This window comes from Narcine bancroftii, chromosome 1 (genome assembly GCF_036971445.1).
Source record: "Narcine bancroftii isolate sNarBan1 chromosome 1, sNarBan1.hap1, whole genome shotgun sequence".
NCBI classification, from domain to species: domain Eukaryota; kingdom Metazoa; phylum Chordata; class Chondrichthyes; order Torpediniformes; family Narcinidae; genus Narcine; species Narcine bancroftii.
Genome location: NC_091469.1, coordinates 195,754,390 through 195,769,241, shown reverse-complemented (window position 1 = coordinate 195,769,241; position 14,852 = coordinate 195,754,390). Strand labels below are relative to the sequence as shown.

Sequence of the window (14,852 nt, the reverse complement as noted above, 5' to 3'; positions counted from 1 at the left end):
TTTAAAAAGTGCTCATCAAATGTATTTTCATATATTGTTTTAAAATGAAAGAGTACACAGGTGTTCTGTGCCCTTCTGTTGTTCTTGTATGACCTTTGATCTGAAAGTTAGGGACATTTAAAAGACTCTTGAATAGGCACATGAATGTAAGAAAAATGGAGGGTTACACTTATGAAATAGGGAAAAATTAGATTGTTGTGGGTAGGTTTGTATAAATCAGCACAAGATTGTGGGCTGAAGAGCCTGTACTGAACTATAATGTTCTATGTTTTAAAGTTATTTTTTGATTTTATAATTAAGTGATGTCAAAAGAGCAAATCATAATGTACAAAGTAGAACAGCTAATACCAACTGGTCTCATATTCATGCTCCCTGTATCTGTTGGCATTGATTTGATAAGAATGGCCTCATTTCTTAGTGTCATTATACGCTTGCTCAGACGTGTCTTCTTTGGCTTGGCTTCGCGGACGAAGATTTAAGGAGGGGTAATGTCCACGTCAGCTGCAGGCTCGATGCGGGACAGGCAGACACGGTTGCAGCGGTTGCAAGGGAAAATTAGTTGGTTGGTGTTGGGTTTTTCCTCCTTTGTCTTTTGTCAGTGAGGTGGGCTCTGCGGTCTTCTTCAAAGAAGGTTGCTGCCCGCCGAACTGTGAGGCGCCAAGATGCACGGTTTGAGGTGATATCAGCCCACTGGCGGTGGTCAATGTGGCAGGCACCAAGAGATTTCTTTAGACAGTCCTTGTACCTCTTCTTTGGTGCACCTCTGTCACGGTGGCCAGTGGAGAGCTCACCATATAACACGATCTTGGGAAGGCGATGGTCCTCCATTCTGGAGGCGTGACCTACCCAGCGCAGTTGGATCTTCAGCAGCGTGGATTTGATGCTGTCGGTCTCTGCCATCTCGAGTACTTCGACGTTAGGGATGAAGTCGCTCCAATGAATGTTGAGGATGGAGCGGAGACAATGCTGGTGGAAGCGTTCTAGGAGCCGTAGATGATGCCATGTATTCCACAATGATAGAACTAGTCAATTACAAGTGCGCAGCCCAGTAAGTGGTCATGAAGGAGTGTCCACCGTAGTATTTCAAAGCTACAGGTACAAGTTGAGGCTTATGGGTGGGGAAGAAAATGTCTCAAGTGTTACTGAAGTGTTGAGGTATTATTCAGTACAAGGACTCGGCCCCACAACTCCTGGAATGTAAGATTAGGATTGCATCATCTAAATGTTGAAGCAAGAAATATCATTCTTCTGTTTCAGAGGGAATTGTATACATGTATATAGTTGCATGTATGATGTTGCAAGTTGAGGTTGCTTTATTTACTGGGACATTTCCATTTCTTAAGCAAGATTGTTTTATTCCTGAAGAAACCTTTACCACATTACAAATGTTTTGCATTTCTAGTAAAAGCCATGTTGCATATCCTCTCATATTGATCTCTGTCGCACAGCTCACAGAAGCTGGTACTAAAGGAATCCCATCTCTTAATTTATAAAAAGCATTCTTTCTTCCTTTAGTGACTCGATGCAGTGGGTCAGAGAGCGAAGCTGTGTCTTCACCGTTCTGTCTTTGTCACTGTTAGAGTAACTATTGGTGAAGTAGTAAACTCTTTTTCGTGTTGGATCACTAACCTTAATGTTTCAGAACCTTTGATCTCCTTGATGTGTAACAAAATGTTCTTAAATATTTAAAATTTAGACATACAGCACAGTAACAAGCCATTTTGACCCACTAGTCTGTGCCACACAATTTACACCACATTAACCTACAATCCCCAGTACGTTTTGAATGGTGGGGGGAAACTGGAGTCCCTGGAGAAAACCCATGCAGACACGGAGAATGAATGAACTCCTTACAGACAGCGCGGGATTCGAACCCCAGTCCGGTCCCAATTGCTGGCGCTGTAAAGGCATTGCGCTAACTGTTGCACCAACCGTGCCACCCCATTTTGCGCTGTGACAGTTCGTAGCAAGTTTAAAATAAAAAGCTACATCAGATATTGAGGGTGCCCAGGAATATTCAAAACAAGCATCAAGATTTCATAACACCTTCCAGAGGTGGTAATCTATTCCTACCTCCAGTGCAGTCCACATAACTTTGTGCTGTTTCATTCCCCGCCTTTGAAAAAGCTAAGTGCATTAATTTTTTTTAATCTAAAATTTCTCTCACAACCAACCTTCCGATGTAAAATTAAAAATAAGCATTGAAATTAATGGGAAACATCACAATATTGTCACAGTATGATGCACAAGTATCATACAATTTGAAAACAAAATATTGCTGTATTTCTAACTAGGAGCATTGAAATTAATCGTAGGAGAAAGTCACTCAGCTTCTATTGCGACGAATACAGTTGAAGATAGACAAGTAAGGATGAAAGGTTATGAGGAGTATTCCTCATAACCTTTCATCCTTACTTGTCTATCTTGAAAGTATTCAAAACCTCTTGTCCATTAAGCAAGAGAGCTCCAAAAGTTCACAACCTTCTCAGTGGAAAAAGATCACAATCTCTGAATGATGTGGCAACTCTTTATTTTTTAAATAGTTACCCCTCTAGACTCTCTTGTAAGAGGAAATGGCCTTTCTTCATCTATCATTTCCACACATCTTGGGATGTGGTATGATTCAGTTTCATTCCTCTGAATATACAGGTCTTGCCTTTCCAATATTGTTGCCCATTTGTCTATCTATCTAAGATGCATCCAATGCATTTACATGCTTTCTTAAATAAAGGGACCAGTACTTTTCGAGTGCTCCACATGTGCTCTCATCAATGTCCTATAAATCTGACACAAAACCTTCTTCCCTATCACAGTAAACACTAGCATTCTCTTAGCTTTCATTATTATTTGCTGTTCCTATATCCTTACCTTTTGTAAATCGTGCACAAGGACACCCAGTGCCCTCTGCATTCTTTGGTCTCAGAAATCTCAGAGAAATCTCTAAATCTGAAGTTTTGATGATAAAATTTATCAATTTTTTTGTCAACATGGACAATCTTGCATCTCCCTATCATACTCCATTTGTAATATTTACTTACCTTCTAAATTAATTGCTCTCTATAACCATGAGCTTGCATTGGCAGACAATGTGAAAGAAAATCTTTAGCGTTTCTGCAGGTACATTAAGAGCAAAAGATTAGTAAAGGACAAAATTGGTCCCCTTGAAGATCAGAAGATGGTTGGTTTTGTATGGAGCCAAAAGAGATCAGAGAGACCTTAAATTTTTTTTAAATCAGTATTCACTCAGGAAACTGGTACAGACTCATTGGAAATAAGGAAAACAAGCAACAAGGTCATGGAACCTATACAGATTAAAGAGAAGGAAATACTTGCTGTCTTAAAGCAATTAAGGCTAGATAAATCCCCAGGGCCTGACAACATAATTCCCTCAGACCTTGAGGGAGGCTAGTGTAGAAATTGCAGGGGCTCTGGCAGAAATATTTAAATGTCCTTTGCCATGGGTGAGGTGCTGGAGGATTGGAGGGGAGCTCATGTTGTTTAAAAAAAAAGACTCCAAAAGTAGCCCTGGAAATTATTAGGCCGGTGAGCCTGATGTCAGTAGTGGGTAAATTATTAGAAAGTGTTCTAAGAGATCGGATATTCAATTATTTGGATAGCCAGAAATTAATTAGGATAGATAACATGGCTTTGTATAGGGTAGGCCATGTTTAACCAATCTTATAAAGTTTTTCAAGGAGGTTACTAGGAAAATTGATGAAGGAAAGGCTGAGGATGTTGTCTATGTGGACTTGAGGCCTTTGATGAGGTCAAGAAGGTTCAGACGCTTGGTATTCATGGTGAAGTAGTGAACTAGATTCGACAATGTCTGGACAGGAAAAGTCAGAGGGTAGTGGTGGATGATTGCTTCTCAGACTGGAGTCCTGTAACTCGGGGATCGGTGCTGGGACCATTGTTTTGTCAATGATCTGGATGATGGTGTGGTAAATTGGATCAGCAAATTTGCAGATGACAATAAGATTGGAGGTGGTGTGGACAGCAAATACATTTTTTAAAGCTTGCAGATTGATCTGGACCAGCTGATAAAATGGGATGAAAAATGGCAGATGGAATTTAATGAAGACAAGTGTGAGGTCTTGCATTTTGGAAAGTCAAACCAAGAAAGGACATGCATGGTAAATGGTTGGGAACTGAGGAGTGTGGTAGAACAGAGGGTCCTAGGAATACAGATATACAATACCCTGAAAGTGGCATCATAAGTGGATAAGGTTGTAAAGAGAGCTTTTGGCATATTGGCCTTCAGAAATCAAAGTATTGAGTATAGGAGTTGGGATGTTGTAGTAAAGTTGTATAAGACATTGGCAAAGCCAAATTTGGAGTATTGTGTGCAGTCTTGGTCACTTAACTACAGGAAAGATATCAATAGATGGAAAGAGTGGAGAGAAGATTTACTTGGATGTTGCCCAGACTTCAGGAACCGAGTTGCAGGGAAAGGTTAAACAAATTAGGACTTTATTCCCTGGAGCTTAGAAGAATGAGGGAGATTTGACAGAGGGTGCTAGACTAAGTAAATGTAGATAGGCTTTTTCCTCTGAGGTTAGGTGAGATACAAACCAGAGGACATGGGGTAAGAGTGAAAGGGGAAAAGTTTAGGGAGAACATGAGGGGGAACTTTTTCACACAGAGAGCAGTAGGAGTGTGGAACGAGCTGCCAACTGAAGTGGTGAATGCAGGCTCAATTTTAAGATTTAAGAAGAATTTGGACAGATACATGGATAGGAGAGGTATGGAGGGCAGGGTGCAGGTCAGTGGGACTAGGCAAAAAAAAATGGTTTGTTACAGACTAGAGGGGCCGAAAGGGAATGAAAAAATTGCATGCTTGGACCTTTACTCCCTTCGTCCATTAATGTAAATTGTAAAAGTTGTGGTTTATGCACTTGTTGCTCAACCACTTGTTGCATCTTGCCAATGAAATAGCATTAATGCCAACTCTGTTCCCTGTTGACCCACTAATCTTCATCCACACCAAAATAATGACCTCCTACACCTATTTTCCACAATAACCTTAGATGTTGGGTGTTATCAAATTCCTTTTGAAAATCAACATATGGACATTCACTAGTTACCTTTTATCCACACCACATATTCCTAATGAATTGGTCAAATATGATTTTGTGTCAGATCTGAAGATGGTTTTTTTTTTTTGCAGTGATATTAAAGGACTTTCAAGTAATAATAATATTTAAATCTTGCTTCACTTTGACTTTTTAGAAATGTATTGTCTAAACTTGAACATAGTAAAGAATTGCTACTTATACTGTTGTCTCTTCTGCAGGCCTGCCTTCAGTAGGGATCTTTCTGCTAAGGCCCAAGCGAGTTTGAAACTGCAATCTGAATTCTCAAGTGGACTTGGAGAAAAATTTTATAAGGTAAAGAAGAAGCCAAAGCCTTTAAGAGATCCCAGTCTCCAGTCAGAAAGCGCCTGAAATGAGCTACAGATAATTGCAGACACTTTGTCAAAGGCTGTGCTATTAATGCTGGTCATCACTGAGTGGACTGCAGCAAGTTACAGGACTGCTCTGATAGTCAGGACAAACTAACTGATGGTACCTGTTGAAATTGTATTTCTTTTTTTTATGACTTAAAAGTATTGTTTCTAATATATTGCCCAGAAGAAAATCAAATTAAATTTAAATTAAGGTGGATTTACATAATTTTCAGAGGATTTTTACTAGCACATGCTTCCATCCCCATACATTGTCCTAAAGATGAACAGATAGGATTCTAGCCAATTGTGACCCAAGAGTGTGCATCAGAGAAAATCGATCCTCTATATTCTGCTCTGCGCAGAATATATGCGTGGGAGATGTAAACTCTGTGTTGCCATTAAACACCTCCCAGGGCAGGGAAATCTTATGAAAAGTTGAGTGCAGTTCCATTTTCCCTTTATTCCTTCTCTGACCTCATCTTGCTCAAATCTGCCATCTTCTCTCTTATCCCTATACCTACTGAACCCAACCTTCTTGTCTCTCCCTGAATATGCTGCCCAGCTGATACTTTTTTTTTAAAAAGTAATCCTGAATTCCTCTGTGTTTTCTAATATCACCTCACAAATTCTTGTATCTTTTGTACATTTTCCAAATCCATTCCCAGATTTGTTTCTGCCCTTGCTACAAAATGGAAAATGACAATATCAAAGTTGAGAATGAATCCTTTTGTGGCTGTAGAGATCAGTCCCTCTTCATTGTCCACCTTGCTCCATTCTTGGCTGTGGCTCCCCATTCCATCCTCTGACTGCAGTCACCTAGTATCATTCCTATTGATCCAGGATCATCAGTTACCCTGGAGCCTTCCAGTTCCCAATCTACATGATGCTCCAAGGTAACAGAATCTGATTCCTATATTTAGTTGCAACCTCCAGTTCCATTTCGCCACCTCTTCCAACCCTCCACAGACTCTAAAATTGCAGATTACTTATCCCACATCCAGATGATCAGAAATTTACTTGAACCAAATGTAAAGAAAACCAAATCCATTTGTCATAGCTGTGTTTCCTAATCCCATTGTTTATGGCTGAAACATAGATAGTATTTGAATTAGAGATTAGTTTTGTTCTACATATCTAAACCATCACAAAGGCCTCTTGTGACTACCCCAATAATATCACCTGCCACTGTAGAAATCTTTACCCTTAGTCTTTGTTTATTCCAATACATGGAGACAGGAGACTGCAGATGCTGGAATCTTGAGCTAAACACACTGCTGGAGAAATTCCAATCCATAGCTGACCAATTTAACTTAGTCTATAAATTTGAGATAATTTAAGGCACCTTTTTGTCCATCACTCAATCCATTGTCCTCACTGATGTACAGTGACTGCTTGATCACTCACAGTAAATTTCCAAACCCTTCCTTATTTTCAGATACTTTTTGCTGTAACCTCTTCTGGTCTCTGTACTTCTTCAGTTCCTGTCTTGATCATTCCCAAACCTAAACCCTTGCAGTGGGGACATGTGAGAGATGGCAGATGCTGGAATGTGTAGCAAAATGTAATATGTTGGAGGAACTCAGTGGGTTGAGCAGCTTCTGTGGAATAAAAAGAACGTCTTGATGAAAGTCTTGTTGAAAGGTTGCGACACTGGAGATCAACATTGATTTTTCAGAACACCCAATATGTCAACCATGGATTTGCCTTCATATATGTTGTTTAACCTGCTAAGTTCCTCCAGCAGTTTGTTTTTGTTATCAGAAAGCAAAGTCTTGTGTTAAATTTGTGTCTACTCTGCGCATTCTTGATTTCTGCATGTTTGTTAACCATCCGGAATGCAGCTCATTACTCTGAAACAGGCATGTGACGGTGACTTCCACCTGAAACGCATCTAATGATAAACTTCCCTGTATCTCAGCCCGGTCACACAATGTACATGAAAGACTGGAATCTAGTTCAAAAAAAAAACAATCTGCCAGGGGAACTCAGCAGATCAGGCAGTATCAGGGGGAGAAAAATGTTGGTCTTTGTTTACGATTGGAATCTTTTATCAACTCCTCATCAAGACCGAAAGGGTTGATGAAGGTTTCCAACCTGAATCGTCAGCCCACAGAAGCTGCTTGACCTCCTCAGTTCCTCCACCAGATTATTTTCTGCACACAATGTGCTTCACTTGTATTTTAATACATCATGGGAAAGCTCCAGTTCCTTTAACCAAACCTTGAACCCAGCCAAAAGATGTGCCGATGTGTGGAATGTTATCAATCATGTTTATGTACAGAGTCAGATTGAATGCAAATTCAGTAACAAAATTGTTATAGGTAGTAAAGGTATGAGAAGGGGTGAACTGCTTTTTTTATTAAAATCAAGGTTATTTTTTATACACAATAAAATGTTTTCGTTTTTAATTTGCTGACATTTTTATTAATACCAAAATAAATTTTAAATGATGTCATTGTTACTGAGTTATAAAGGTGAAAAAATAAGGTAGAAATCATTTCAGTATTCAGTACTTTAAAGTATTGGATTTCTCCTGATCTGGTCTTTTATGACATTTAAGATTTCCTCAGCTGCACTATCTGGTGTTATATACATTATATGTATTTTTGAAAGCTATAAAGTTAATCTTGCAACTCATTCAAAACAAAGAAAGGAGAATTAATCTTTAGATTTTAATTATAGGTTATTTGCAAACCACATGGTTTTTTTTCTCTTTGAGAGAGATTATAAATTTAATTTTAAAGAAAACTTTGTTGTGCCCTTATTTCATTTCATTATTAAGCAATGGGATTATAAGAAACCTCTCATTATCCCTTGGGTTTAAGTCAATCCTTGCAGAATCCTCTCGTTTTGTTGTGCTGCTTTTTTTTGTTCTCTGACTCTGAGAGAGTGTGTCCGTCACTTCATTAACCCCGAATCCTGTTCAGGCCAGAGGGATTTGCCAGACCCTTTCACACGCTAACAAGCCAAGATCAACAGCCGACTTTCTGCAAATAAATAAATACAAATAAAATATATCATAAACTTTGTGATTTAATCATCAGCTGGACACTTTATCCTAACTCCGACTCTCACACTCTGGCAACCCCTACCATCCCCTTATGGATCTGTCTCCCACCACTGCCATTACTATAGACTCTTTTTCCCCCACCCCCCACCCCCCATCCCCTCTGATAAAAGAATGGGACATTTCTTTCAGAATAGTATATGTGGATTCTGAAGTTGGTAAAAATATTTGTAGGAGCCCAAAGTAAACTCCCTGAATTAGAATGTTTAAAATTGTATTTTGGAAGCCACTATTAAGGTTTCTTTTTGAAACCCATTTTATTCAGTAGAATATCAAAGCCACCATCAATATATTCAAATTACCATTGAAGTATGACTGTTGAGATGAAATAATGGGAGTGGGTATAATTCACTTAGGCTCTGGGTCTAGAATTAACAGGGAAATGTGGCCAGAATATCGGTGTGTGGTTTTCGCTCTCTTGGACACGAGAGGTGACAGGATCTGATGTCTGGGAAATGGAGGGAGGAATGGCCAAGCTGGGGGCACTTTCTCAGACGTTCCAGAGCCTTACTCTGTCTCCCCTGTGATATTTCTCACTGTGTCAGATTTCTCTGTATTCTGATGGTCATTGGTATTGTCCAAATACAATTAACAGAGGGCATCTATCACACGCTAGATATGGACAGTGATCACCTTGTGAGGAATATATTTTCTCACTCCTGGAATGTAAAGTTCCCAACTCTGGAGTTTATTGAATGACAGGATTGCAAGTGAGTGGAGAAGCCCCAAAAATAAATGAGGTCATCAAGTTCTACAGCTTGGAATCAGTTTCTTTGGCCCAACATGTCCATGCTGACTAGGCTAGTCACACTTCCTTGGGCTCGGCCAATATCCTATCCTTATCCATGTACCTATTTAAAGGCCATTGATCATCACTATTGTTCCCGCTTCTATCACTTCCACTGGCAACTCGTTCCATATAGCCACTACCCTCTGTTTGAAGAAGATGCCCCTTGGGTCCCCTTTAAATTTTTCCCCTGGGAAACAGGCTCTAGAACAGAATAGCACAAGAACAGGGCCTTTGGTCCACGTGTCTATGCAGAACATGATGCCCAAGTTAGTTAAAATTCTGCTGCTGCAACACAATACATATCCTTCTATTCAGACTGAGGGAATCTTAATTATTGAAGCATTCAGCCCATTGAGTGGGCCCTGTGTATTCTCCTTCCCACAGTGGATGTTTCTTTATATTTCATGGACTTCAAGTTGAAATACTCAATTGATTTCTTCCAGGTCCCAACTCTTTCTTCCAAGTAATTAGCTTTGTCTAACCAATCTGGAAGAGCACAAAATTGTCACAACTTGTGTGTGGAAATTATTGCATATCATAGGCCCAATGCACCTGGACAACACCACTGTCAATCCTTCCTCTGCCCTATTGATGACTCACCTGTGATGAGCTTGACAACCTTTTTCACTTCATTGATAACCCGATCTCAAATTCACCTGTCCATTTTTGGCAACGCTCTCCCCTCCCTGGACCTCTCTGTCTCCATCTTGGTGGCAAGCTTTCAACAGGCATATTTTACAAGCACACCAATTCCTACAACTACTTTAACTACACTTCTTCACACCCTTTCCCCTGCAAGGATTCTATTCCCTTCTTGCAATTTCTCTGTCTCTGCTGCATCTGTTCCCAAGATGAGGTCTTCCAATCCAGATCATCTGAAATGTCTGCCTTTTTCCACATCCTCCATTTCCCACTTGTCTAACCTGGCCCCTCTCTGCCCCCAGACGCAACAAACACAAGATTTCCCCCTGTCCTTTTCTACCACTCTACTAGCTTTCACATCCAATTCCATAATTTCTGCAACCTGCAACAGGATGCCACTACAAGACACATCTTCCTATCTCCTCCTCTCCGCCTTCCATATGGACCACTCTCTTGTCCACACATCCCTCCCCATCAATAGCACCACTCATTTCCCCCCCCCCCCCCCCCAGCACCTTCCCTGTGGTCCAGAAAGTGCCACACTTGTGCACCTCCTCCCTCACCACAGTCTGGGGCCCAAAACAGGCCTTTCAAGTGAAACACTTCTGGACTGATTTACTGCATCCAGTGCTTCCTTTGTGGCCTTCTCTACAGCAGAGAGACTGGGCACAGTCTGGGACCTCATCACTTCGCGGAGTGCCTTTGCTCTTATCTGCATCAGCCTTCGGAATCTCCCATTGACTTCAATCTGGGCCCCACTTGTCTGTCCACAGCCTGGTGTACTATCCCACCAAGACCTCATTAAATTAAAATGAGTTACTTCTATCAGGAACCACACCTGATTTTCCATCTGGTGCCATCAACATCGACTTTTCCAGTTCCTGCAAGCCTACTCTCCTTTCTCCCTCCCTTCCCTTTGTCTTCTTTCCTCCTGCTCTCCACCCCTTCCTCCTGCTGCTGCTGTGCCCTCCCTCCCTTCTCCACCTATTACCTCCTGCCTCTCCTGTTCAGGTGCCTGTCTAATTTTTTTCATACCTTGCTGAAGGGCTCAAGCCTGAAACGTTGGTTATGTATCTATCTATATAAGGTACTGTTTAACCAGCTGAGTTCCTGCAGGGTTTGTGCTTGCTGTGGAGACACGCCTATAGTGTCCATGTGAACCAAAAAAAAGCCAACCTTCCTGTTCAGAAGGTCTGGCCACAGAGTGAACATTCCAACAAGTATGCTTTAAATGTGGCTGCATCTCCCAGTTCTCAAGCAGAAAGTTGCCATCCTTCACTATGGAAATAAAATCTCTGGTTTTCTACAATTTACTTTCAAAAAAATGTCCATTGATTATTGTCCTGGGCTTTCTGCTCCGGGCTCCTTTATACGTCGATATTATCTCAGTTCCTCCGAAGCCAAGTTGCAGCCTAATAAAATCTTCCGTTCCTGGCAACATCCCCATATTAAAACTCCAACCAAAGCACGTTGTATTTTCTCTGCGATTCTAGTTTGCCTTCCTTGTTCCCATACATTCAGCTCCTGTGATCATGAGTGAACAAAGAGGAGTGGGGTGAGGGGGGGGGGGCATCCATGGAGAGAAATAGTCAACGTTTCGGGTCAGGGCCCTTTATCCAGACGAAAGTAGGAAGGGGAGATAGTAAGTATATAACATGGGGAAGGGGGGGGGGGGGGGGTGGAAGTGCCCTCTTTTACTCCTTTATATATTTCACGTTTCCCCTTCCTATTTTAGTCTCGGTAATGGGTCCCGACCCGAAACGTTTGACTGGCCATTTCTCTCCATGGGTTTGACGCTTCCCGATCTTGTTAAATGGCACTTCGGCGAACTAACCCAATCTATCGCCAGCGAGCTGCCGTCTCCACCCAATGGAAAACTTGGCATCAAGTGGTATAAAAATATCCTCCGAAGAGCAAGGATGGCGAATGCATTTTGCAGCCCGCATTCAGACGTGTGTCCATTTAAATATCTCTGACAATCGAATTCAGAAACTAACATCCTCTCCACGAAGGGTGACTGGAAAAAGCTCAATATATTTCCACGATTCGAATAAATAATTAAATCACGGGGGAGGTCGCGCCTGAAATTTCACCCGGGTTCGTGCCTCCTGCCTCGGTCTCCCCTGATATTGAAGTCGCCATTCTCTCCCCTGATGTACAACCACGTCTTCTTCTCTCTTCGCGCTGGGCGAGAGCAGTAACTCGCCCATTCGGTGTTGACACGTTCGCATTGGCGACCTTCTATTGTGAGGCTGCTTCTTCGGCGAATGTTTTGGCTCATTGTTCGTCAACGGTGATTAAATTGGAAAGTGAAACTTTAAAACAGGAATTTTGAATACACGAGTTGATCTTAAGTTCGATAAAGGTGTTTATTAAAAGAGGAATAGGCGATTCCTTTTCATGGTGGCGTTTTGAATGGAGAACCGAAATGAAAGGGATTGGTGAATCCAAGTCAAGTCGCAACTTTTGAAAATGGCACTTTGAACATTTCTGCCGCTCCTCGACTTTGAAAGGGAGAAATCTAGATGATGTTCGTCACAAATAACCCCTCATCCTGTCTCTCGCAGGTTAGAAGAGGGCTAAGACCTGCTCATTTTAAGCGGGCAAGGGAAATTTCGGCACGGTATAATTGTCGTTTCAGGACACAGCGGCTTTGTGGCTGAAGCGGAATGTATCAAGTTCCAGGCGATGTAAATGGACACACTTCATGGGCTCATGATCACTGGGGACATCGTTCCACCCGACTCTCGGCTGCTGACTGACACGAGTTGTCCTCGCTCTGAAGCCCCGAAATCACGCCGGTCTGAATGCTGTCCCCGCGGGTGTTGACAGCTGAGAGATTTGTGAAGCGGGAGCAATCCCATCGCACAATCGACCGAAATATTTTCACCCGGTGATCCGAAGTAATTTGCCACTGAACGTCGAGGCTCGCTCGGCCAGTACCTGTCGGGCCTCAGACACTGCTCGCTATGAAGTATTCAGTTCTGATGCATGAAGTATCAGGTCCGGTTATTCAACTTCTTCTTGGCTTCTTGCACCTGGTAAACCGGATCCCGAGATATAACGTACTCTTTCTGCTGAATATACACACATATATATATATATAAAAAGCTTTCTTATTTTGGCAACGAAACAAAATGTTGAAGATTCAGTGGAAGTCATGGCTTTCGGTTCAATATTGCGAGTCAAATCCACCAGTAGAAGCGGCAGATGTTCAGAGGCCATAAATGAGGAAAAAAACCTCATTTCATCAAAGTCCACGTTTCGCCCAATTGCTCCCATCGATTCGGAAAGAAGAGGAGGACCCGGTAAAGCTCTGGATTTCCAAAGCCTGTTAATCCATCATTTTCTAAGGAAAAAGTTCCTCTTCAGGACATGCGTTTTAGGTTTGATGGCAAAGCGATTTATGAGCTATATTATTAGTTGGAAATGAAATGTGATTTTATATAAACATTTGCAATCCATTCACTTTTGACATTCTGCACGCATAAAGATTTGTGATATCTTAAATAGTCTTTTTTTTTAAATATTTTGGGTCCAAATCACAAGTGGTATGGTGATTTTTAAAATCTAAAATATATCCAAATAGAAGTGACTTTGGTTGACCACACACACACACACACACACACACACACACACACACACACACACACACACACACACGCACGCACACACACACGCAGACATACAGACACGTATAGACACCCACAGCACACATACACCCCGCCCCCCACACACACAAATACTGTCCACTGGCTTCAACTCAAGCAGCATGAAATACTCATCGGGGTTGCAGGAGACGTGTTGAAGATGGTGTCCATAGAAATTACTTACACAAAAACATTGAAAGTTTGTTTGAATGACACGGTCAGTGGCTCAGAAATACTGCCAAAAGCAATCTGCTTCTTTCGGTAACATTCTGCCTCGGTGATTAAATCGCTTTTGTAACTGGGATGATCCCATTAAGTTTTAACACGATAATTGCTAGTTTCTACAAATATTCCCCGTTTCCCACCAATTATTTCAGTGGCAGTAAAAACCTTTACATAAAAACAAGTTACAATCCAAAGGACATGAATTGCTTCTCTCAAGTTGTACTGTATATAGAGAGGCAACCCCCAGTGTTGGTATTCATGAACTGGCCAAACCTCATGATCAGCATTTACACCGAGCACCGTTAACCATCTGATTATTATTTATTTAATCTTTAAACGAAAGGCATATTAATAGTATTCATCTCGGTTTCCGAGCCATGAAGCGTTGTCACTCAAAATCACCCTTGGCCGACTTAATTGTCAGCCTTATAAATTAAGATTGCAACGAGGTTAAGAAATAGTGACGTGAGTTTTACTGGTTGTCCTGGAGCAACCTGAACACCCACAACGGCTGCTTCGCTTTTCCCACCAGGAGGTTCCTGGGGGGTGAGACATCGCTCTTTACAACTCCCAATTCCCGGTTCTCCTGCACCAACTAACAGCATTTACACGACAGCGTGGCAAAATATCACGTTTATCTTCTTACTACAGAAGAGCCAAAGCGTGGTCAACGAATTTTTTTTAAAGGACAGTGTAAAAAAGGAGCTGGCCTGTTCCCTTGGGAGGATCGTGTCCCCTCTCAACGGGCGTCATGACATCCATTGGACAGTTTATTTTTTTTTCAACAGCTGAAATGTGAACCTCGGTCATCCAGCCATTCAGAGGTTTCTGAAATTTAAAATACACATCCGAGTTTTGCCAGTAAACTTTTTTTTAATAAATAAGAGCGAATCATTTATTGACTGAAATATAATTTTAAAAAAATGGAGCTGCGTTGAACATTCTCATAATTTGTCTTTCAATATATTACAAATGACAGGTGTAAACAGAAATAGAGGATATTTAAACGGCTATTCAGAAAATGCCTGCAAG

The 14,852-nt window shown here is 41.4% G+C and overlaps 1 protein-coding gene across 2 annotated transcripts in view; it reads left to right on the top strand.

The window, feature by feature from the left end:
* ddx31 (DEAD (Asp-Glu-Ala-Asp) box polypeptide 31) overlaps positions 1–8,142 on the top strand; it is a 106,867-nt gene extending 98,725 nt beyond the window's left edge. For both annotated transcript variants that reach the window (XM_069887180.1, XM_069887189.1), the window contains one exon: positions 5,294–8,142. In XM_069887180.1, coding sequence (XP_069743281.1) covers positions 5,294–5,444 — 151 coding nt within the window. In that variant the 3' untranslated portion in view covers positions 5,445–8,142. The remainder of the gene's footprint in view (positions 1–5,293) is intronic.
* The last annotated feature ends 6,710 nt before the right edge of the window (positions 8,143–14,852 follow it).